The sequence below is a fragment of the Nesoenas mayeri genome (assembly GCF_963082525.1).
Source record: "Nesoenas mayeri genome assembly, chromosome: 1".
Lineage (NCBI taxonomy): Eukaryota > Metazoa > Chordata > Aves > Columbiformes > Columbidae > Nesoenas > Nesoenas mayeri.
This window is the reverse complement of record NC_137541.1, coordinates 198,932,709-198,957,934: the sequence shown is the minus strand read 5'-3', so window position 1 is coordinate 198,957,934 and position 25,226 is coordinate 198,932,709. Positions and strand designations below refer to the sequence as shown.

The window sequence follows — 25,226 nt, the reverse complement described above, 5'->3', positions numbered from 1 at the left end:
TTAGCCTATAACCCTCTATAACCTCTGAATGGTATAAGAAGCATCTTACAAAGGTAGATATTAATATTCAAACAATGGATTCTTGTGCACCATAATTTTTTAAGTCTGGGCCTGGAAATGCAATTAAATATTTAACTGAATCTAGTATTTTTTTCTAGACTAATTTTCTATATTTAAAGGCTGACTGGCTGAAGGTGCAAGAAATGTGTTTTTCAGGCAAGTGAAAGTGTTAAAATAAATTTCATGTTCAAGGAAGGATTAAGACTCAAATTCTATGAAGGACTAGGTCAATGTGATATTTTCTCTTCAAAAGTTGTTTCAGCTCTCTTCAGTGACCCCAGTTTGCCAACTGTTTTGCAGGTTTGTGTTCATATGCCAGTAGGTGCTCTTCAGTCAAAATGGTTTCCTTCTTTTCTTCCCTTCATGAACCTGTAAATACTCCTCACATATAAATGTTTTAGGTGTCCCTAAGAGCTGTAAACTCCATTTCTGTAAGAAATCTGCAACTCTTCGCTGATAAATTAGATCTGTATATTCAGCCCATACTGGATTTTTAAGAGTTTTGATTACTCTTTTTTTTTTTAGTTTGTTGAAATAAGTTATTGTTTATTTTCATAGTGCTGATCTGATCCATTTCATTATGTAGGAAAAGTTTTATCAAAGGTCTTGCTGCTCTGTCAGGAGATCTCTCTACTTTAGGGTAACCTGCTTTCCTGAGCTGTATTCTCTTGATCTTCGGTTGTACAAACTTCATTGGACAAATCATTTCTCCCTGGTTCACACATGTCACCTAGAACTTTATAGCCTATATTATCCAAGAGAAGCTTTCTGAGTAATTCAAGGGTCTTGGTAAAGCTACTAACCCAGCTGGTTTCACTGAGAATATTTTGGATGTAGACCAGAGTATTAAACTGCCAGTAGAAACGAAAGTGAGCCAAGGAAGGGATGGTAACTCCTGTATTCCAAATTGCCCACAGCCCGCTGATCTTCAGTGGTGAGAGCCACAGTGCTATTACACCTAGATTGTGTCTCTGATCCTCTCTCTAGACAAATATACATTTCTCTGAGACACACAATTTCACTAAGTTTTCTCAACTTTCTGTGTGAGACACAACAGCTTGACAAAAGTGTGTATCAATATTTGTTATCATGCAGCGCACAGAACTGCTGTGCTATCCTCTGTTTTTTATTAAATCTTACACTTTTCTAGGCTGCAGAAGTAGTGTGAATTTCTTCCATATTTTTAAAAAATAGATTAAAAGTAAAACCTAGTGAAGATCTACAAATTTTCATATACCTATGTATTTTCTAGAGACATTTGTTCTCATACTCACTGTGACTAGTATCCACCATTAATATCTGCTTCCTGTTTATATTGCAAGCTATTTGGGGCAAGGATTTTTTTGTTTGTAAAATACACTGTGCAGAAGGGCCCAAATGCTCATTTAAGTGTCAGAGGCTACTAAAACATAAACAATAACAGTACAATTTAGTACCGCTATCATGATGTGTCTGATCAACATAATTGCTTACTTTTTTAACTTCATACTTAATGGCAAGTTTTAAGCGGCTAAGGCTGGGGCGACCACGTTCTCCATTATTATGGCTCATCTCTACATCACCGTTCAAAATAGCTTCCACTTCTTCTGTATTTCGGCACAAATCAAGGAGTCCAACTACAAAATCCTTGCATTGCATAGACAATTTCTTGTAATCATTCTAGAAAATAAAAGATAAGAAGAAAGAATATAACTTGCTGTTTAGACCTCACATAAGAGAAATAGTTCTAACATCCCAGCTACACATCTGTGAGCATCAACAGTTTGTTCGCATCTTGTTATGCTTTTTTCTGGTAGAGTAACAGCATTTTGTTATAAGCCATCTCTTTCCCTTGAATGTTCAAAGATAGGATTCATCTCAATTTGGACATCTAAATTGTCCATTTTTACACCTGAGTTGCTTCTCTAGACTTGCTTTAGAGCCAATTCAAAGTAAAAAACAAGCTTTCAGAATATTGTATGACATATTTGAATGACTGTTTCAAGTTGAGATGAACAGCAAAAGGTATTTTTTTTCTATTTGCCGGCTCTCACACAACTCTAGACAACTAGCTCAGATGTAGGCAGTTATGTTTAGAGATCTCAAGGGGACAAGATGACCATCCTATGGAGAACATGTCGAACCAAATTCTGAACCTTCTTGAGAATCACATAAATACATTGAATTTTCTTTAGCCTTGAATTATTCTTATCTTCCTCATGTTCCAACACTTCTTTTAGCTTGCACACACATGATTTGGTTGCTGTTTTCCAGCAACAGTGTCCGCAGTGCTGCAGAAAGCATGGTGACACCACATCTCTAACTTCAACTCAACACTCTAGCTCAAATATCTCATGACAGACTTCATTGTGTGAGCCAAAGCATTGCTCTGCACCTGCAGGTTCAGTTGCTTATTGCTTTAACAAATATTGTTCTCAGTCACTGTTCTCCAAACGTGTAAGTCAATACAAAAAAAAGATATTTTGATCATTGCAATCCACAGTTTGTTAACCACTCCTTACTTGCCGCTGTGTTTGCACCATAAAAGATGAATATAGCTAGACAAGTAGAGAATAAGATGGCTACAGACATAGATGTATATGTAAAACTAAAAGATGTATACAGATACATTTCTTCTGGCCTAAATCTTACAAGAGACTTCTACATGTGCTGACAACTTCTGACATGTTTGTGATCTCTGCTAATTCTAATGTCTTAAAAAGATTAAATTACTGTAGAATTTTTCCCAAACAAAAGACTAAAAAAAAAAACCAACCACCCCACACCATACAAGACTGCTCATGTTGTCTCTGTTTCATGCTCAAAGTAACTTGCTATGCATGCTTCTACTACAGTGACACATTTCCCCCCTCTTCTGGTCTATTCTTCATAGTGTTCCCCCTTCTCTCACTCCCAGTCTCCCTTCTTTTTAATTACTTCCTTCATACTAACTGCCATCTAATGCACATCCTGGAAGAGAAAGCATTCTTTTGAGTATACAGAATACCCTCATTTATTTGCCAAGGGTGTACTTAATGCATGTTTATGTTTTATTACCCACAATACCACGATACCAGTTTATTACTTGGATATATTAAACGACTGCATCGAAGTCTTACATTTTGCTTTGCTTAGATCGATACAGACATTCATATACAAACAGTTATAGACACAATTGTATGTCTACATAAAACTGCTCATGATTTACTTTTTTTAATAATGTAATGTAAGCAAGATTGCTCAGATCTGTCATAAAAGAGAAAGGAACTTCAATATAATTTCTCCACAAAGACAACAGAAGCCACCTACTAAAACAAACCATTTCATGACATGCTGTATATTATATTATTGTATTATTTATTTTTTCCTCTCTTCAGAAGAATAACCATAGAGATTAACAAAAATCCTGACTCCTTGGCACTACAGAAAGACATTTTTGGAGAGTAATTTATCACCTTCTTTTTGGTTTTCATTTCTGTAGCAGCAGCTAAGACAAGATTCAGTATTCAATCATTTCGATACATAAATGTCCTCTTCAAAATGAAAGGAAAAGTAGCCATTTGAGGTTCACAGACAAAACAAATAACAAAGAGTCAACCTATGTACCCTGGTATGAGTAGGTACCATAAACTGTTCCAAACTGATATCTGACCCTTGAACATCAAATGAAAAAAGGAAAAAATTTCAATAAATTTAGGAACAAAATAATTTGGCCTTCAGAAATAACCATTACAAAATATTGTAACATATTCATAGTTTATTGGTATGTGCATATTTTCTGGTAGGAGATACATATATATTAATACATGCACACTCGCACTCTTCAGCAGCATTTTCCAGCTATGGTGACTAAGACACGACATGGATATGTGAGGAGACCGTTACTTCAGGCTGAAGTCCAATGCTTTTGGCTAGTCTCAAAACAAAAATCATATATGATAATTTATTCTAATTAAGAATAGGATTTTTCTGAGTGTAGTTGTATTTATCAAAATGAACACTGAATGGGCATTTTTAAAAATAGCTCCATTTACACTTTGCAAAATTATCTCTTCTGAGTTTAGGTATAGTATCACAGTATGCATTAGCACCCAGTCAATTCTTCCATCAGCTCCATCACTTTATTTTCTCACTTGCAAATGCAGTGAACCAGCTTCCCCTCTTGTGCAATACTGCCCAGCTGTGATCAGGGGTAGCTGAATATTCCTTGGCCATCAGGTTAGAGCACAGGATCTGTGGGGAAAGAAGCAGGGACCAGCTTTGCAGTACTTAAAAGGAGTCCCTATAAGGAAGATGGGGACAGACTTTTTAGCAGGGCCTGTTATGACAGGACAAGGGACAATGGTTTTAAACTAGAAGAGGGGAGATTCAGGTTAAACAAGAGGAAGAAATTTTTTACGCTGAGGGTGGTAAAACACCAGCACAGGTTTCCCAGAATGGTGGTGGATGCCCCATCCCTGGAGACATCCCAGGCCAGGCTGGACGGGGCTCTGAGCAACCTGATCTGGTTGAAGATGTCCCTGCTCATGGCAGGAGATAGGACTAGATGACCTTTGAAGATCCCTTCCAACTCAAACTATTCTATGTTCTCTGTTTGGAGACACATTCCCTTATGAAGAGTTTAGCCTCTTAGGGAAGGTGAAGGAGCACAAATGGGATGATAATGTCTTAAATTGCTACAGGAAGACTTGTTGGGGTCTGAGCACAGGGAAGGAAGGTGGCTCTAGCCAGGCAACTTTGTTTCTGAGAAACCAAGTGTGTTAACCTGCAGAGACTACTGCACTGGCCCCCTTTTGCCCCTTGTCTCCTTGGTCCATTTAAATGTGTAGTGACACCAAAAATGGTTAATGCACTTTTCTCACCATCTCAGTGTCTTTCTCTGTCACACACACACGGAAACTTCCCCCTCTCCCAGGGTCTCATGTGTGTCTTACCATTAAAGTGAGTCAAGGGAACATGGTAATTTGTTTGGCTTAAGTTATTACTGAAAATGGCCAAAGGCCATTCCACAAGTTCTCCTTTACTGCAAATTGTAAATTTAATGAATAAAAAAAGCAGTCCTGGGAGACTTGATAAGGTAGTTAGCAATTAAATTACAGTTGGAGGCTCTAAAAAGAACCAACCCTTAATTCTGCAATAAAGCATGTGTGTGCTTTATTTTACGCACGTGAAAATGTTGGTCCAGGGCTCCTCAGCAGTTTAAGAAAAGCCTAGTTTTGCCAAATTTTGCCAAAGCAAGGATGAGAGGGCAGCGCTGGCTGCTCCCACACTGCAAAAGGAAGGTGATGATTTGGCGTGGGAGCTGTGGGGGATGAGGAACCAGGGGAACAAGATGCTAGTGGCAGAGGAACTACAGGAGTGGGGGGAGGTTGACAGTGGCTGTTGCTGAGGGGGGTCACCTGCTCTTCACAGTAGCAGCAGCTGCAGACTGTCCTGGAGTCCCAAGTAAGGCAGCGAGCAGGCCATGGTCACTCTGAAAACCTCAGTTGACCATGACTTGCCTTACCTCTGACCATGAAAGCAGGACAGTATGGCCAGGAGAGCAGGAGAGCATCACCACAGCCATTTCTCCAAAAAGAAAGAGGCTTCTCATCAGAAAAGCAATCTCATCATTTCGCTTCTCATCAGAAAAGCAATCTCAGATTACCTTATTAGGGTATTAAATTACAGCAAACAGTAACATATCTAGATTTCTTTTAAAAATGCACTTTTCCATTCCATTCCATTAAACAATAAAACAGTCTTTTGCCATTGTAGCTGCAGAGGACTTTGTACTAAATGCAAATCTTATGCATTTTGAACAGTGCTGGGCCACAGCTGTCTCTCTCAGAACTGCAGGTCACATCTCTGCAGGACATGTCAGATATCATCTACATCCTTACAGATGTAATAGAAATATTAGCTCTAGGATGATCAAACAATTTAGACAACAGAAAATACAAGTACAATCCCCCAAAATTAAAAAGAAATTCTATCTGATACCAAACCTTGAAAAACTGCACACTTAGCCATGTCATAAAAAGCTACATTAAGTGGCATTCAAAAAATCCTAAGGATCTCAGAATTACTGAGGAAGCCTGAATTAGCTGTTTGCTTGGTGCAGAAATATTCCTACACGTGCCTGGCACACCTGTCCAGTTAATCTTCCTTCAGAAATCATCTTCTACTTTCTTCTGATGTTACTCCTAAAAAAAATTATCCTCCAAAACACTTGTAAAAACCACATGCAACAGGCAGGTAATGCTCGATAATACAGCTACAGAGCAGTTTCCACTGATTATGGCATCTCCTATTTTGTGTGAATCACAGTTTCACAGCCAGTGTTACCTCTAACCTTAAAAGACGGTGTAAGACAAGAGAGAGAAGTAACTTTTATGATAGTCATGAAGCAACTGGCATCACAATTCAGCATCAAACCTTCCATTGTCTCTGCCAGAGACCTGGGAGTTGTCTGTGTCGCTGGTTGCTGCAGGCACTCACTATGAAGCTCCCCTGCAACAATATTCCATCAGCACTATAAAACAGGTGACTTTTACCAGAAAGTTCAATTTGCATTTAGGCAATATTTTAAATAATTTAAATAACTCAGGCAAACCCTAGGTGGAGCTAAAGATTTGCCATGTCCAGATAACCTATGCTCTAAAATATACTTGTTTTGATTACACTAACACGTGTAACATATTTTTATGAAAACTACATTTTTACATAGGAAGTACGTTATCCGGATAATTGTAGCAAACTCCTGAAATAAAGGGCAACAACTTTTAGGTAAGTTGCTGCAAGTGGGGATATGAACTTGTAGGAGCACAACCAAGCCCAGACTCAGTAAAGACAACAGCATCCATTCCCTGCAGCTTCTATACACAACTGTTGTACCACCTGCATTGACTCTAAACCACGTATTTCTGTTATCATTTATTAATAGCGTAGATGTTAATTCTCATCAGTGCACATATAAAAGTACTCCTTTGTCTTTAATATTTATCCAGAACCACCATGTGATTTTAGAGTCTATAAAAATGTTCCCAAAAGACCTTGTGTTACCAGTCTCCTGCTCCTGGTGAAACCTTAAATTAAGGGAGCATTAAATTTCCGCGTTGCCTTGTGCCCCTGCTCCTCATTGCTCCTGTTCCCCTTCACTCTACTCCAAGGAGTATGTACGTACTCAGCAGAGCTTGGCTGACTAACATCTGGCAACATAGACCTGCTCTGTCTCTTCTCCAGCCTCCCATTTCTGCTGAGGGACAGGACCTCAAAATCTCTTGCAATTATTTATACAACGCTACCCTGGAAGGAGAGCTTTAACTTTAGAGAAGAAAACTGAGGCAAAAGAGGAACTAAAAAGCCAAGAGTCACTCAGGGATGAGGCAGGTCAAGCTGAGGAAGGAGCTCCTGACGGCACTTCAGGACAGGCCGCAGAGCCGCACTTCCTGAACCAGCTTTCCTCACCCATGTGCTCCGCTCCCTGCCCTGGTGGCACCAGGGACAAATACTGCTCTCCCAGTCCATCTCACCAGTTGCGTCCTGCAGAATACATTTGAAGGACACTTCTCGCTGACAATTCCAGTTGATGATTTTATTTACCTTTATAATAATCTTAGACTGTGTCGCTCCAACTGTGGTAAACGTGGCGATAAAGTCTCTACAAGTCAGATATGTTATTTATCTCAACATAGCCATGAACTTAACAGGCTGCATTTATGGTGTATGAAAAATGTTCTTCTGATCTGTTCTAAATTTACTCGCCTTTAAGTTAATCAAGTTCTTTTGTTCACATCTTCAGCAGCTGCTGAAGAGAAAGAAACAAGAGTATGTCGTTTAAATACTCTTCTCTGAACTGTACATGAAAGCACTGGATGAAATCTCAGTCCACTGATGTCCTAAGGATTTCTACTAGGAGCTCCATGGGACAGACTTTCATCCTCTGCTTTAAGCTGAAAGAACCTTGCCAAAAATTGGGGTTACTGAAATAAAATAAAAATTATACTCTGTTCCTATTCCAGCTGTTCAGTTGCTGTTTTTAAGAACCTCTTGTACATTCCCCCTCCAAGAAATATTTCAGCTTCTTACAACAGGTTGGTACCACAAAGCTACACCTACAAGAACTAGTCGGGAGTAATTAATTCAGAATTGCAGCATCTCAGCTCAGGTTGGCTGCACAGAGGTGGGTTCATGGCCTTCAGAACTGTGCTACTGCTGAGAAGATTAACATTGACTATGGCAACTTCAGATTCTTCCTAATGGAATGCTGGAAATGAAACTCTTCTTGCTTTGGAAGTGGTTTGATCTCCTGCTGGTGAAGTCTAGATATCTTGCTGTGTCACAGCAGTATCATGTACTACCATCTGCTTTCAAAGCAGTCACATAAGTCACGTAACGCAGTCCAAGTGATTTTACCCAACCTAAGTCATAATTAACACTGTTTGCACAAGGCCTGACTTTGCATTTACTGAGAGCAAAAAGCTTACATTCTTACTGTCTTAACACACATAAACTGTAGTAAATATTTTTGTAGGTTGTCTACCATTTTATCTACATATTTTTTTTAAAAAAAACCATATGCTTCAAGGATCTAAGGGGCCTTGAATCCTTGCGTCTCAACTATTTATTTTTTTAAAAAGTCAGAAATTTTTGTAACATTAAAAATTCTATATAACACTGAAAAAGTCTTTAAGTTCAGGGAGTTCACATACAAATAGGTACAAATAAATAAAAAAGAGGAAGAGGCTAGTACAAACACCAGAGAAAAGCAACACATTAAAAAAGGACAAGAAGGACATTATTCAGAGTTATTTTAGTAATAACTCTAAAACATTGTGAGAAGTGAGAAATTTTCAGTCCAATTCCAAGAAAACAATGAGAATTTATGAGGGTTTAGCAGCACCCAGCAATTTGGCTTGCATACGTGACCAATCTGTCCCACTTCAGTCTCCTCTTTCCCCTGTCCTAAGCCAGCTTCACCCATGGGTTTGAAAGGACTCCTTTACTATCCTTCCTGGTAGGAACTGGAAAATTATTTCACTGGCATCTTCTACATAAGCATCATGAATTACCATCAGCACAGAGCAACAAGATATTCCCAAATATTTAAATCCTCCATTCATTAAACAATTACACATTTTCCCACGTTAGCCTGCTGATTTGTGAAGATGATGCTGACCTCTTACTGTTCAAAGAAAGGGAGAAAGACCTTTGATTGAGGTTTGCAATCCTGTGTCTGTCAGGATTGGTAACCCTCTACTCACCTTAAACTCTTTCTCAATGTTGGCAAGCACAGCCAACTCATTGCTGAGCTCTAAGGCAGTCATTACAGGGTCTTCACTGGACAAAGACAGATAAGCAGGGCTGGCCAGACCTTTGTAGGCATTGATTCTAGACCTAGAATGGCTGAAAGAGTCATGCTTTTGTTTCTGATTGCATTCACTGCACTTGCAGAAATAGTCATGTGGCCTATCGATCCGAGCTCCTTTCCTCAGCAGAGTGTGGACAATCTCATACTCATGGCAGTGAGCGGCCAGGATGATGGGTGTAACGTCATGGGAAAACCGTGTGCCATCTTCATCGTATGCATAGAAGTCATCATGCTGGAGCTCCGACTGGCTTGGACTCAAGGCAAGCCTCTTGCCCTCGGCAAACGCGGGATGGTTTAGGATGGCTTCCACTATCCGGACGTAACCTTTGCTAATAGCCAAAAGCAAGGCATCCCCAACCCGGGCCAGGTTCTCCTTCTTCAGCAGAAGTTCTGTGATCTCCAGGTGCTCATTGGCAACCGCCAGCTGCAAGGCGTTCTGCCCCATATAGTCCACACAGTTCACATTGAGCGAGGGACATTCTTCCAGCATTTTGCGAATCACTGGAATATTTCCATATTCTGCTGCATCCAGAAAGCGCTCTTCCTCAAGAGAAAGACTTGTTGAGTGGTCATTGAACATATAGGCTGGCCCTCGGCTGGCCTGTCTCCTCCCCTTCTCCCGGAGGATGGTCTGTCGCCGTAGCGCTAGTCTATTCTCGTTGCCTCGGCTGTGTGGAAATAGAGAAATTATTAGTTCTGTTGTATGCAAGGGGATATCCATTTTAAATAATAATGAATAAAAATATTTAATCATTTATCTGCTACATATTTTTAATGTTGCAGGGAGACGAGAAATCCTGACTTTGATGCACTTCATAACCTCTGTTGCTACACAGCCCTGGAATCAGTAGCCAGCTACATTTTATTTCAACAAGAAGAAAACGCCCTAGTCAATCATCATTTAAGACTACACATTTTTCTCTATTTCATTCTCCACAGTTTTTGCATAATTTTAGTGAAGCTGGATTGTGCTTCATGTAGAATAACAATGTTAAAGTTAAGGTTCTTTCTCAAGTTTACACAGAAACTTCTGTTTTTCCAGCATTCTTCTATCCAAACCATCATCACTTGGTATCCCACACATCCCTCTGCTATGTACAGTCGCTTCATGAAAAAAAGTGCTTCCTATTTTAATCTACAGTGTATTTCAAGAAGATTTGAAATCAATATGTTTCTGCAACCATGAACCATGCATGAATGAAACTCTTACCCCTTGAAAGCGTGAGTTTCAAATGATTACTGCTAGATGCCTTTTTTGTATGTGTGTTTAACTAACAAATTGCCATCATGTAACATACTGTTTTGAAATTGAGCACATTTTTTTGAAACACCCTGTAGAAAAGAAGAAACTATTATAACATTTTTGCATGCTAAGATTTCACTTTCTGGTTACAAGAATATTTTCAACAGAAAACATTCAGCAAAAGTCTGAGAATCGTAGCAAGAAGAACACTACGTTTTCTCTGAATCAATGTACTACTTTCTGGCACTTTGGCTAGATCTAGCAGATATTTTGAAGGAGTTCACTGGAACAACCGGGTATCACAAAAACAGAACAGCAGATCTCAGGTTCATTGTTTAAATATATAGTTTAAGTACAAAGATGACCTGGAGAATCCTGATAAATGCAATGACTGCCACAGTCCAGAGACAGCCAGTATCAACAGTCTGTGGTGGTGAGAAGAGCCCACATCTGCTCAGCTGGGAAGAGGTGTCCCAGGGACACTATGTGAGCCCAGGTGTCTTGTGGTGGCCCTTCTGAAAGCCATCACCCCCTTTGGAGAACATTCACCCAAAACTCTTTACTTGGTCTACTTTGGTGCTCGGTCACCACTCAGAGTGAAGGCAAGTGATGGTGCGAAGGGGCTCAGCAGCCACAGGGTGAGGGACGAGGGATCACACAGGGCACACAGCACAGAAACTCTCCAAATTCCCCTCTTCTGCTTCAGAAAAGCAGCAGGTTGACTTCACGGCTCTTACTATTCTTACTCCCATCGCTATTTTGGCAACTATCTAACTTACATTTTAGGTCTGGTTTCTCCTTTTCACCCTGCTGATGTTTTTCTGACATCTGTAATTGAATGCTCAGACCTACATTGAAACTGTACAAGATAAAAGCCTGTTGACTACATTGTATGACATCTGTTACTTCCCATCTCCACCATCATTTTCATTATTACAGTTCATAACCTTGGTATCCTATTTATTCCTCCACTCAGTGGCTTGCCAACAAATCCTGCTAATTCTTACTTCATGACAGCTCTGAAATGTTGTGCATTTCTGCTACTGAAGCCCTCACTCATTCCTTGCCTCTTGTATTAACTCATTACTTAATAATGATTTAATTATTAAAACATAATGTGAACCATATCAAAGCTATGTTTGATGAGGCATGCTACAAAATACGCTACATTCTCTTTAACAAGAAGAAAATCTAATTCATGATTCCTATCATTTCAGTCAACTAAGATCCTAATCCTCAATAGAAGTTCAATTGCAAATCATTTTCTCTCCCAGAATTAGTCTGCTAAACTCCATAATATCCACTACAAGTTCATCTTTTTTTATTTTTGAATGGTAGCTTAATGATTCTTCACACACATACGCTTAAATACTCTTCACTATTATCAGTATTTCCCACAAAATAATAACCACAAGCAATATTTTATTCATTTAACTCTTACTAATGAACATGAATTTAAGTATTTAAATGACAGTAAAGAACAATTGGTTCAAAACATCTTTACAAAACAGCTTTACAAAAAAAGTAACATTACAAGATATTATTTCTTCTAGATTGTTTATATTTAACTTTAGTATAAATTTCCTTTTTTGCCTCATGCCCCCTCAGTTCCAGAGATACAGTCCTCTGCAGCCGGGAAATGCTTCAAAGTGCCCAAGTGTTAAATCTAAAAGGACTTTTTTTTTTTCAAAATAATCACAAATATGGAATGCAGGATATACCAAAACTGACAACTAGAGTATCATTCAATATACAGACAACACTAATATTGTGCTACGATGGCAAGTTTACAGCCTTAATTAGGACAATGTAATTTCATGATATGGAATAAAGTTAGATTCCATCCTCTTCTACTCCTCAAAATCTCCACAAAGGCTTTCTCAGTTACTGTGGGTTCAAAGCACATGACAGAGCATGGATATAAGCTAGTATCTTACACGTGAATATGGCTGGTTGGAATTTTTCCATGCATATTTCCATATATTTTGAAAGAAAAAAAGATATTTATATTTGTTGAAAAGATTCCCTTTGGAATGGTTTCATAAAAACTATGAAATCTGAAAGAATGAAAATGTTTCTGGCACTGGTGACAATATTGGTGCCAAAAAATAAGTTCACTAAATGGCAGCCAGTCTTTTGATATATCTACGAGTGTTTAACTGGAAATGTGTGCTAAACTGGAACAGGAATGAAACGGCAGAAAGAAGAGATCATGGCAGAGGAAGCAGACACCAGACTCCCCAGTTTTGAAAGTTATACCTTAGAGGACTGCTAATGTCATTCTGAAAAGTTTCTTCAAAGATGGAATACTAGAGTGCATTGGTAGGCTGAAAATCATTTGTGAGACAGGAAAGAATCACAGACTCACAGAATGTCAGGGATTGGAAGGAACCTCAAAAGATCATCTGGTCCAATCCCCCTGTCAGAGCAGGAACACCCAGATGAGGTTACACAGGAAGGCGTCCAGGCGGGTTTTGAATGTCTCCAAAGTAGGAGACTCCACAACCCCCCTGGGCAGCCTGTTCCAGTGTCTGTCACCCTTACTGAGAAGAAGTTGCTTCTCAAATTTAAGTGGAACCTCGTAGGAAGTTAAATTCAAGATGAGGGGGGGGAAATAGAAAGAATGTAAGGGGAAATTTTAAAACTTGGTCAGTTTTAGGATTTATGCACTGAATAACTCTTAAAAGTGCCTATGGCAAGATCATAGGGAGACAAGCTCCCTAACTTCCACAACAAGGTTAGTTCTCAAAAAATAAAGGACTTAAATACCCCAATTAAGTTAGTCCTACAGTCAAGAGTTTTAATCAGGCTGTTTCTTGAGCTTTATAGCTTCCTGGGAAAAAAAAAAAAAAAAAGGCTCAGTGTAATAATGATAACATGTAGAGAAAAAATGTCTAGTTGATTCTAATCAACCGATCGGAACTGATTTTCATTCACTATTGCTTTTGAATATCCAAATTGTGCAATGCTTGGAAAAATATACATTTTTGTAGTGAAATGTACTAGAGCTAAAATAAAAACAAACAATACATAGTGTAGTTACAGATCTTGTACATGTAGGCTTCTACCAAATTTAATTAAACGCAGTATGGCTTTAGAGTTTAACTGATAAAAAAGTTAGATTTTTCTCTAAAAGATCAAATTTATTAAAAATGGATACAAAAACTCTGACTGTACTGCTTTTAACACTTTCTTCCAGCATATTCCAAGGGATATGTTAGTAGTTGGATCCTTATAAAGAGAAAGGAAATAAACCCTGCAACAGGATCACGGTCATTATTTTTTCCTGAGATGCTGACAACTACACTCAACCAGCCAAAATCTGCAGTTCATCAAACACTTCCTCTTTCATTTTCAAATAATAGAAACCAATTATATTTCTATTCCAGCAATACATTCAGTATGATTCATCAAAACAAAAAGTAATCATTGCTAGTGAAGAATACTTTGAATTAGCTTGTGTGTCCAGTAGCATTTCCTCTTTCCTTGCCTGTATTTAGAAGGAAATAATTGCTTAAATGGGAAATTAAATATGTACATTCCCTAGACAGTAGCTCATCTTCTGGAATAGAACTTATCACAGAATGAAAAAGAAGTTTTTTGCATTGTTTGCTTGACTGTAGCACATATCTGATGCACAGTTCTAGAATCTCAGTGTAATTCATTTCCCCTGCACTAATATTTTATATGTATGAAAGAAATTTCCTGGTTTGCTCATTTGCAATTACAGTTAATTAAAGTTAAGGGTCTGTAATTAAAAATGGTTCTTGCAGCACAAGATTATAAATACGTTTAATTGTAACAAAGAAAGTAAATCATTCTACTTTATTATTTACACTTCATTAGATACACATAGTAAATATTAATTCAGAAGTTTGTTAAGAAGGGTATAAGATACTCGATCGCCTCCAAGAGCAGAAAAGGAATTTGATGATCCAGAAGTGTACGTTCAGTCCTGTTAGTTACAATGTTCTTACATTTATTTTATGATTATTAAGGTCTTTTTCAGTCCATTTTTTATCAAAAAGATGCCCGTGTTAGCACCCATTGTCACAGATTCTGACCACGTAAGTCTTAAAGTCACTTGAAACCTCAGCCTTCTCAAACTACTGAATAACCTTTGGTTGCTGCAGATTATTAATGCACTTTGGGGGAAATGTGGTCTAAATGACTGTACTTATTGCTACTTATTACTGAAAAGTCAGCATGACCAAGTCTGGAATATCATCATCATTTTGGATACCATATTACAGGAAAGGGTTCTACAAAATAAGAAATCAAATGCGAGAGAGCAGCAGGGCTCACCCAGTCTCTACTGTATTTTCTACTTTAAGCACAATAAGGTTTATTTTATGAACTATATAGGGTGGTATTCCACTCACCTCACTTCTAACAATAGGAACAGCAGGATTTCAGTATAAATTAGTTATCTTGATCTACTCTGTAGATAGAGACAATTCTCCTATCTATGTGTAATATTTATTTTAGGATAGCATAAATTTTCATGTGCAGTACCTACATTTTTTCACTGTTAAAAAAAGAATCCTAGCTGATTAGGTGAGATAAAAGCCTCCTTTAATGCATATAATTTAGTGGAAGCACAGATCACAGAAGGATGATTAAGTCAGTCCCTTACAAATACAGATACCACCTCAAATGATTCCCATTAAAAGATCAGGCTCTGTCTTAAAGGAAATTGCTGTCTTGCTGGAATTTTATTTTCTTTCACTAATCCCACTGAAAGACTAATCCAGAATTTGATTGCTCTAGCAGTTAGAAACTTTCATCTAATTTTCAGCTTAAATTTAATAATGGCCAATTTATACCTATTTGTTTTTGTTTAGGAAACAGAATTGTATTTCAAATTAAGTAGCACTTTTCCCTGACAATGGTTACCTGCAACAAACAAACACATTGCATCATGTCCCCTCTCAACCTTCATGTTGCTCAGCTAAATCAAGCTCATCTCATTTCCTGCTGTGTCCATGCAGTTAAATCCACCACAGAACAAAAATCCACTTGAGGACACCTTCCTGAACTATACAGTAAACCCGCGTGTCAGTGTTTGCAGTAGTGATTAGCAACCATTTTGTGTTAAAATGTACATTTTGGCTCTCTCTGAGAGCTCTCTCTTCGTGCACTGACATCCAAGAAATCTTTTGCGCATTATGGATTCCTCTGTGAGCCAGAGATAAGTCTTCTGCCCTTGCTGACTTTCCTTAATCAGGTGTCAGACAGTGAGTCTCTGATTTATGAACTTAAAGAACTGGGCTGAAAGATCCGATTTTGACCCTCAAGTCCCTCTGAGGACACAGACTTCTATTATGAAGAACTGTGGAGTTAGGAAATTCAGGTGTGGGGAACAATTGTGAGCATACACAACATAATCCAAAGTAAAAAGCTTTTAGGAGAGTCTGCTAGAGGCTGAACAAGCTTGCACAGTGACAGGGCAGCCTCTTCCTTTTTTTCCTTTACTCACGTAAAAGGGTTTACTATACTCTAAACTTACTGTGTAAGAGTACTCTGTTAACCCATTTAAACTTGAGGTTTGGCTTACCTTCAAAAATTTATAACCTCAGGAAGAAGACTATACAACTTCTTAGGAAATCAGAACATATAAACTCACAAAATCCAATTACGCTTTTGTCTTCGTGACAATGCTTTAGTAAGAGACACCACACTGAAGTCCCTTACTTGCATGCGTTAATGCAAAGCCAGACATAATGCCTGTGGTTGTCATGAAGAGAAAACAAATGTGTACTCATGTAGACTGCCAGCAATGCAAATCTGCAGGCTGGAAGCATGGCAAGGAAAAAAGGGAGCTGAGACTGCTGGCAGCATGCTGAATAAAAATATTAAATCATAGAGATAAATACTTTCAGAGCAAAATAGAGAAAGTAGAGTTACGTTGCCACACTGGCTTAATCACAAACTTGTCAATCTCCTGAGGTTCAACATTTTTGAAAACTGGCCAATTACTGAGTATGACAACAGTATCCACTGCTTGTTAAAACTCAAGTTAACTGGCTCAAACAATGTTAAAAGCAGTAATAATCACCTCTGAATCACCTCTGTGGGTGAGATTCCAAAAAACTCTGAAGGCCACGGACCTTTTTTAAAAAGAAAAAAAAATAAAAAGCCAGTGTAAACTTAATCATTTTCAAATTTAATTCTAACATGCTGTTAGTAAACTGTTGATTATTAGTAACTAGCTGGGAAATCGTAGAATCACAGAATCATAGAGTGTCCTGAGTTGGAAGGGGCCCACAAGGATCATTGAGTCCAACTCCTGTCCCTGCACAGGACAACCCCACAGTTCACACCGTGTGTCTGAGGGTGTTGTCCAGTCTCTTCTTGAACACTGTCAGGCTTGGGGCCGTGACACCTCCCTGGGGAGCCTGTTCCAGTGTCCAGCACCCTCTGGGGGAAGAACCTTTTCCTAATGTCCAACTTAAACCTTCCCTGGCACATCTTCCTGCCATTGCCTTGGCTTCTGTCACTAAAGAGAGGAGTTTGGCGCTTGCCCCTCCTCCTCCCCTTGTGGGGAAGCTGTAGCTGTCATGAGGTCTCCCCTCAGTCTCCTCTTCTCCAGGATGAACAAATCAAGTGAGTTCAGCTGCTCCTCATACGGCTTCCCCTCTAAACCCTTCACTGACTTTATAGCCCTCTTCTGGACAGATAAGAAAAGAAGTAATACCGAATAAGACTATTAACACCAAACATCCTAGAAAAATTATCTCGAAACAATCTGATTTACTTCTGTAATAGAATTAGAAGCCAGGTGAACCAAGCAGGACCCACATATGCATCACACATCTTCAGTAAGGCTTCTGCTACTGTCACACATTATATTCTAACAAAAAAAAAAAACACAGAAAGAGGCTGAATGAAATGATGAAGAAAGTTCACAGTTGGTTGGACAACTAGTTATCAATCAAGGTTATACAATTTGCTCAGAAAATCTGACTTTGATCTGGTATTATTTCATATATGCATTAAATGTGATTGATGATGGAATAGGAACTCCATGTTTTACATTTGCATAGGAATTTAGTCTGTGAAGAATCAAAAACAGGAGGAAAACAAAGCTAGAATTTTGGATGGGCCTGACAGGAAGTGATCTGAAATAAATGCCATGCAATTTGAAAACAAATAAAAAGTTTTGCACCTAAGTCAGAATAATCAAGCACACGTTAAAAGATGGGACTGGCCCAGGTTAGTTTGGAAGGGGTAGGTATGAAATAATATGGTATTACACAAATGTGGTGACACAGGCCCTACACCTCGCAAACAATACAGACGAACTGTAGAAGGTCTGGAGGACATGAAATAAAGTAGAAGCAGGTTTTAGTTAAACTAGAGAAGACTGAAGGAAGTTAGAGAGTATAGAAAGCAATGGTGTAAAAGGGAGGGAACTTGTCTCTATTCAGGTCTGGGATTAGTAGACAACCCGTAGCTCCAAAGTCCCTAAAACTTGACTATGACAAAATACTTTAGAAGAAAGGATCATTTAGATGTTTAATTCTGCTACTCTTTGTTATTGTATATATTTAAAATACATATATATGTTGCATATAACATAATGATACTTAATTTGCAAGACATTTCATAACATTATATATTGATACATATAAAATATTTAAAACTGTGTACAAAATCAAATAATATCTACTTAGTCCAATCAGAGATATGATATGAGCTTAGACAGGCACATGGTCTGAACCTCTATGTGATGCCATGCTACACAGACAAAAGTGATGCGCTGTAGAAAAGAAGATTAGGTTAAAATTCTATATGTAAGACAGTGAAGTGCTGTAAGCAAATATCTGAAAAAAACCTGGATTTTCCATTGCCAGAGATCTGAGATAAACAAGGGGTAGGAATAGCTACGGACAGCTGACCTTACTTGGTGAAGAGCAACTATTGAAGACGTTCACGCCTCTCCCAGCCCTATTGTCTATGATTTGCTTCTGCAAATCATTAACAAGGACATATCTGTCTTATGAGGGAAGACAACCCACTCAGACCATGTTATTCGGTACTCCTGCTTCTTCTGCAGTTGTCCATCCTCAGCCAGTCATACAGCCAATGACGGTCCCACATCCTTTACTGCTACAAAGCACGTCCAACAGCTCTCACAAGATACGTCTCTCAAGAAATCCGTAACAAACTCCAGACCAGGACAACTCCCTGCCTTGTATCTGATCATCCAAGTTAGAGCTCATACAAACCTCAGTATACAAAGTGCAGAGTATTGATAAAGCCTCGTTCCACAGGCCTGAACCCTGAGTCGGGGCTGGTTCTTGCTGTCCCCAGGTCTGAGCTCAGCACAGAGTGGCTGGGAGAGCTCGTGGGGCCACCATCCATAGACCATCAGAGATGTTCATCTCTCACAGGCAGCAAGACGGCTTCTTTTCCTGGCGTTTTCTAACTGGGCTGATTTTCGATCATTCCTTGATCTATTTCACAATAATGGGAAAGGCCTCTTAATTACACCCACTTTGGTACGTGGATCCATATTTCCCCTATAACCCTTAGAAGTTGGTAATAAAAAAGAAGCTGGTAATAAAATATAAGTGGGGTAGAGCCGAAGCACTCTGTAAATAACAAGATAAAACCAGCTGTAGACATTTACAATAAAATTTCCAAATAAGCAATAACAGTGACTGCATTAGAAGTGAGAAAAGCCTGTAATGAACATCCCTTAAGTATTTCATTTTGCAGCACTTGAAAGGTACAAATAAGAGCATTTTTACTCATGTGGTGGGATTTTGTTGTTGTTGGTTTTGTTTTTCAATTAGAAGCTGCACATCTCACACTAAGTATGAAATATGTCATTTTTCAGACTGTTATTAGAAATTATGGTTGAAACTGATGTGTCTTCTGGGACTGCCCTGGAGGCACTTCTGAGACCTGGACTGTCATAGCTTTTTGTTTACATCTGCCAAGAAGTGTTTTCTCCAAGCTGATTTATTGTGTTGTGCAAATGCTTTTGTATGGAAGCAGATAAAAACAACTTAATTTTAGAGAGTATTTCCTCATCCACAGCTTAGTGAAAAGTTCACATTTGTCGATGTGAACCTGGAAGGGTAGTGGTCCGACAAACATTTTCTTCAGGGAATAGCAAAAGAATTTTCTCTCTCCCCTGGAAAGTAGTTCAGTAGTTATTTGACGGTTGATGGTGAGAAAGCACACGACATAGGGCAAACAACCATTTGACAGGCTCTTCATTTCATTCAGCGCTCTCCCTACTTTTTGCTCTGCTCTCTCACCCCAGCAATAAAATTAGTGGCTTCCTATTGATGAAGCAGCTGCCCAACACTGAAATGGGAATAAGAAGTAAATAGAAATGTTTAGGGAAATTATTAAGAAAATTGCATCTGGAGAAAAATGGTCCAAGGTGGAAGGACAACCTGGAAAACTGTAACTGAGTCTGGCTAAAGGAGATTTATCAGAAACACCGAATAAAAAGGTAGAGAACTCTGATTGCTTGGGTCTTCTAAACCAAGAAATCGGATTTAAATTCTTTCCTAAGAATAAAAAAAAATGGAGATAAGAGAGTACTTTAGCAGCCCAGAACCTGTTATATACCATACTTGCAAGGCAAAGAAAATAAAGCAGATTAAACAGCATAGGATGGTAAAAGGCAGGACAGATGACAATAAGACATGGATTGAGATTGCTTAGTCAAAAGATACCTTGTTATTTTTATCACCCTTTTCTTTGGGGATCAGTGTAATTTTAAATTTTAGAAGACTACTATGGAACTGGGTGTGTAGATCTGAAGATCCTGTAGTATCTAAGCACATGCATAATTTCACACTGGCTGCTGGAAGCTTTTGACAATAAGTCTTAAATATTAACTTTGGAGTCTAATTTTACGGTCGTTACTGAAAAACAGAATTGCTATTCCCAGTACTAGATCTTGCTCAGAATGGTGTCCAGCTATGTCTGCAAAACTAGGACCTTTATATCTAATATAACACATACCTGCTCAAACATTTTTCCTCAACAGTAAAAAAGCGCTGAATGCATTCACCCTTTAAAACACACTTTCATCTAAGTGCAATTGCCTAGTTTCACAAATTATTTGGTATGTGCTACTCTGAGGTTGTTTAAAGCCAGAAAGTGTCTGTTTCTTGCAGAAGCTGGCAGAGAATACTGATGTGTGCCCACCAGAGGGAACTCCTTACTAAGCCTGGCACTTGATAACACCACTGTTCCCCTCTACTCCAGCTTCTCAATAAGAACATTATAGCTCCACATGTTTTACACGTTTCCAGGAAGTACCTTTTGGTGCCAACTGCAGAGTTTTGTCACATCCTCTACCGCTCTGGGGACAGACCACCCAAAGTTTATTGGTTTCCACAACAGTAAAACAAAGATCAAAAAGTCTAAATAATTCAAATTAAAGCTAGCATTTAAACTACAAGAGTGGAAACATAGGTAGCAGCAAATGAAATACAAAGTATGACTTCAGCATAAATTTAACAGCTGGTTACTTTGCTAACTGATTTGTGTTTCTCATATGGAATACCTAAAGTACATCACAGCCTTCATTGCCATGGGTTTATAGAGATATCCCACTTCCAGCGTATTCCAAGGGATATTCTGAATTCTGTATCTATTCCTACAGTCTTACACATAGCCATTTTGAGACAAAATCAATAATTCTGGTATTCTAGAGGTACCTATATGCCTTTGGAGTTGGAGCTTAAACAATTTGTATATATCTGAGTTTGCATGTTTTGCAAAATTAAATGTCCTGTGTTTTGTTCCCTCCTTAGTCACCAGGCAGTGTTTAACTTTGTCACTGAAGTTGATGGTTCTTTTTGAGGCTCCTTGTGTTGGTTCTGAAAACTATTTCCCCTTTCAGAAATTCAGTCTTGTGGCCAAGTGTTTGCTGTCCAGTTCAAGCCACGTCTTTTACAGAGCTATGAACACTGTACAGCATATGTGCTGTGCAAGCAGCCTGCTGTGCTCACAAGGTCCAGTGAGTTCCCTGCTTTCATTGCCCATCCCATTATGAGGTGACTATCAGAAGCTGCTATCATGAAAACAACTGTAGATAACACTTGCTAGGTGACTGGCTGCCTCAAACAAGCTGCTTCCTTCCATTAATTATCACTGGGGTTTCTGTGTTAAGAAGCTACTGCAGTTAGCAATCTAAAAATTCAAGGTCTGACTTTATCAGAGATGGCAATTTAGGATCCATTTGTTTACTTAGGTATGAGCTCATTGAAAAGGTCCATCTAGTTCATATTAGATCCACCACTGAAGCTTTCGTAACTCTCCTAATATCACTTCTTTCTATTGCTATATTTTTATTATTACCAGCACAAGACTATTCGCAATGATTTGTAGACTACATGACTAAAGCTAACAGGCCATGTTTTTTAAAACACAGCTAAAACATTGTCCAGTTAGGAGGATGACAGTCAATACAAAGGCTGTAACACAAACACAGCTGGCTGGCTATGACAAACAGGCCTCTATAAACAGAACATCATTACATTAGTAATGAAGTAGCAGACGTCAACAAGACAACCCTTGTTATTTAGAGATCCTTAGGAACAAAGCGACAAGAAGTTCAAATAAAAGCAAAACCCACTTCTCATATAGATCTATGGAATGTAATGCTACCGTGCAGTATGTGCATTACTGTTGTGTCCCATTGGTTATAAATAAAAGTACTTAAAATAGAGCGTGGATACTTGTACCAATGCTAAAACTGGATACAAACAAAGCAAACTTTTATTATATACAAGCAACTTGATCTTGGTACTCTCCTGCTGGAAACACTAAGATTCTTAAAGTGAAACTGTATTTCAAACTGTAAATTACAGACAAGGTTCAGTGTTTCATCTCTCCAAATAAAATCTGGTTACACAAAATGTTGATGCCATACAGACTAAGGGATAAATATACTTTTTTTTTTTTTAAGCTTCAAAAGGATTAAAATTGGTTTCTATTCCACTAAACAGGTTAATTCTTATGCTGTCATAATTTATATGGTGGAATAGTTTTGCTAACCATTTAGTAAATTAGGTCAGGGTGTTGTTTCATGCGCACTCTTGCAGAAACACTCCCCAACTCTCTGCTCTGCTTTGGCTGCTCATTGCTACTCCCACATCATGCCATTTGTTATTCCGACAAAAGTATTGGGGCATCTCCAGGCTGACCCCAAACAAGCAGCTTATCTAAATGAAAAAAAAAGAAAAAACAACAGCTTACTCTAAGCTCAGCTCCCTAGAGCAGTTTCTCGCACAGATGCAAACACCTGTGCTGGCACATGATAAGAGGTAGTATGAGGACAGGAATCAGTGGTGGGGAGTGAGGAGAGAGAGAGAGATCTGATTCTTGTGGTGACACTGGTTGTTAAAGTCACCCCAAAGTGTATGGAAATCTACAGACTAACGCTACTTAACAAATATCTACAGTTACGCTGGTCTGTGCCACAAAGACGACTGTCTGTCATGTTCCTTCGTATGACTTCATTGTTTCTTCGTGCTCTCCCTCTGTCCATTGCACCAGTCTCTTTTGTTTCGTATTATATTCACATTGTGATCTCTGTTAGTCAGAACAACAGGCTATGATGCAAAAAACAGTGTTGTTGTTTTTTTAATCAACATTTTGTATTGACTCTTCAAGTGAACAGATATCATCCAGAAGACAAGTGAACAGCAGAATAAACGATGTAATCTCACGCAGACTTTCTCTATCAAGCTCTGTGTTATGGTTGCCAATGTCACAACTGCACAAACACAACCTGGGCATATTATTCTTATATAAATCAGTAATAGTGGTCCTTCAGCTGATCTGCATTAAACCTTAAAAGCAACTACATCTCTAGTTTTAGTGAACACTAAATAGAAAACAGGTTGAAACCTATGAGTCCAGAAGGGGCAGGTTCTTTTCTCAGTATTTAATGCTTTACTATCCACTCACTCTCTACAGTTCACAAATGGGGTGCTTGCAGTCAGTCCCCTGATGTAATTCCTTGCTCAGGACAGCTCATGCACAGCTCAAACCTCTCAGTAACTAGTGAACTTGTGCTACAGAGAATCCAAGAGACGGGTTGTGAGCCTAGAAAGAGCAAAGCCCCTTTTACACAAATACACACATCCCCCTTCCCTCTAGTGAGCATACACCAGTGAACTGACAGAACATCATAGTTAAAACTATCTGGCAATGCAACGTTGTGCTTCTATAGCGTGTGTTTTCCTTCTGTCATCTCTTCGTTGATTTTTTCACCACACATAGGCATGTTTTTAAATAGCACTTGGAAGGAGAGATGATGACTTATACTGCCTGTTCTCCTTTTTTTTTTTTTTTTCCAAGCAGAGCTTGCAACTCTTCCCTACAAAGGAAATTGAAGAAAATAGAGCAGTAAGTAAATTAGCAGGTAACTGGTCCAAAACACGCAAAAGCAGGTGCTCCTTTATACTGTGCAGTCAGCATGTGGAACCTGCCACACAATGCTACAGGTGCTAAAAGTTAACAACAGGTTCAAGGGGCAACTAGGTAAATTCAGCAAACAGAAATCCACTGCTGATATTAAACATAAACTTCCTGAAGTCTCTGAGTAGTGAAGTGGAGAAATCTAGGAAAGTATGGCTTCTTGTCTTCACTAGTCTCATAGTCTTTCTTAGACTTTGATTTTGGCCCCTGCTGGAGACAGGATACTGTGAGGTCTGTAATTTACCCATTTATATATATATTTTATATATAAAATCATATATATACCTAATCATGTATATAATTGTATGTAGGTACCAGACTCAAAAGGTTTTCTTCAACCACAGGTAGAACCAAGGAGACGTACTAATTTGTCTTTTGAATCCTTTACACTGGGCAGAAAGACTCAGTAAAGGTTCTCCCGTATCTGTAGCTGTTTGCATCGCTCACGGCAGATTCCAACAGCTTCTGTTATAATCTGTTTTGATCCCAATGGCAGTAAAAAGCACATTGCAGTGGCATGTTCTCTAGGGTTTTGAGGCTGTCCAGCTTACCCTGAGAGGCAAACAGCTTTCCCTTGGGTGTCTCATAAACAAGAAAAGCACAGGAACCTCTTCAAAGGGCTGTTTCTTTTCTCATGCTCTGACCAGGGCTTAGAATGGCTTCAAATTTTGGTTAATAATTGTAATATTTATAAGTAAGCAACATACAGATGTGTGCATGCTGTAACAACATATCTTAATAAAAATTCATTTCTGCATGAGCATTTTGTTACAAAAACTTGAGTATGGATAAAGATTATTAAATTAGGCAACAGGAAACTATGTCTATATACTAGAGACAAAAATACATTTGCATTGCTCCTCTGACTAAAGCCACAATCTATCACAGAGACTTGAAATCGGATTTAGTATAGCGGTAATTTACAGTCAATGGAATCATGTTTATAAAATCACTTCTCGCCTAAAAGAAAAATACACTGAAGAGATCAGTGCAAATAAGTGCAAGGATTAGAAACTGGCCTGAGTTACAGTTTTTCTTTAGAATTTTAAGAATTCAAGTGTTCAGACAGCTGATCTTGATTTAGGTTCCTTTCTACTAAATATCAATGCCTGAAATTAAACAAAAGCTTTA

The 25,226-nt window shown here is 38.6% G+C and overlaps 1 protein-coding gene across 1 annotated transcript in view; it reads right to left on the bottom strand.

The window, feature by feature from the left end:
• TRPC6 (transient receptor potential cation channel subfamily C member 6) overlaps positions 1-25,226 on the bottom strand; it is a gene marked incomplete at both ends in the record, with an annotated part of 96,576 nt that overhangs the window by 26,446 nt on the left and 44,904 nt on the right. Inside the window, 2 exons of the mRNA XM_080364061.1 lie at positions 1,534-1,719; positions 9,285-10,059. Coding sequence (XP_080220187.1) covers positions 1,534-1,719; positions 9,285-10,059 — 961 coding nt within the window. The remainder of the gene's footprint in view (positions 1-1,533; positions 1,720-9,284; positions 10,060-25,226) is intronic.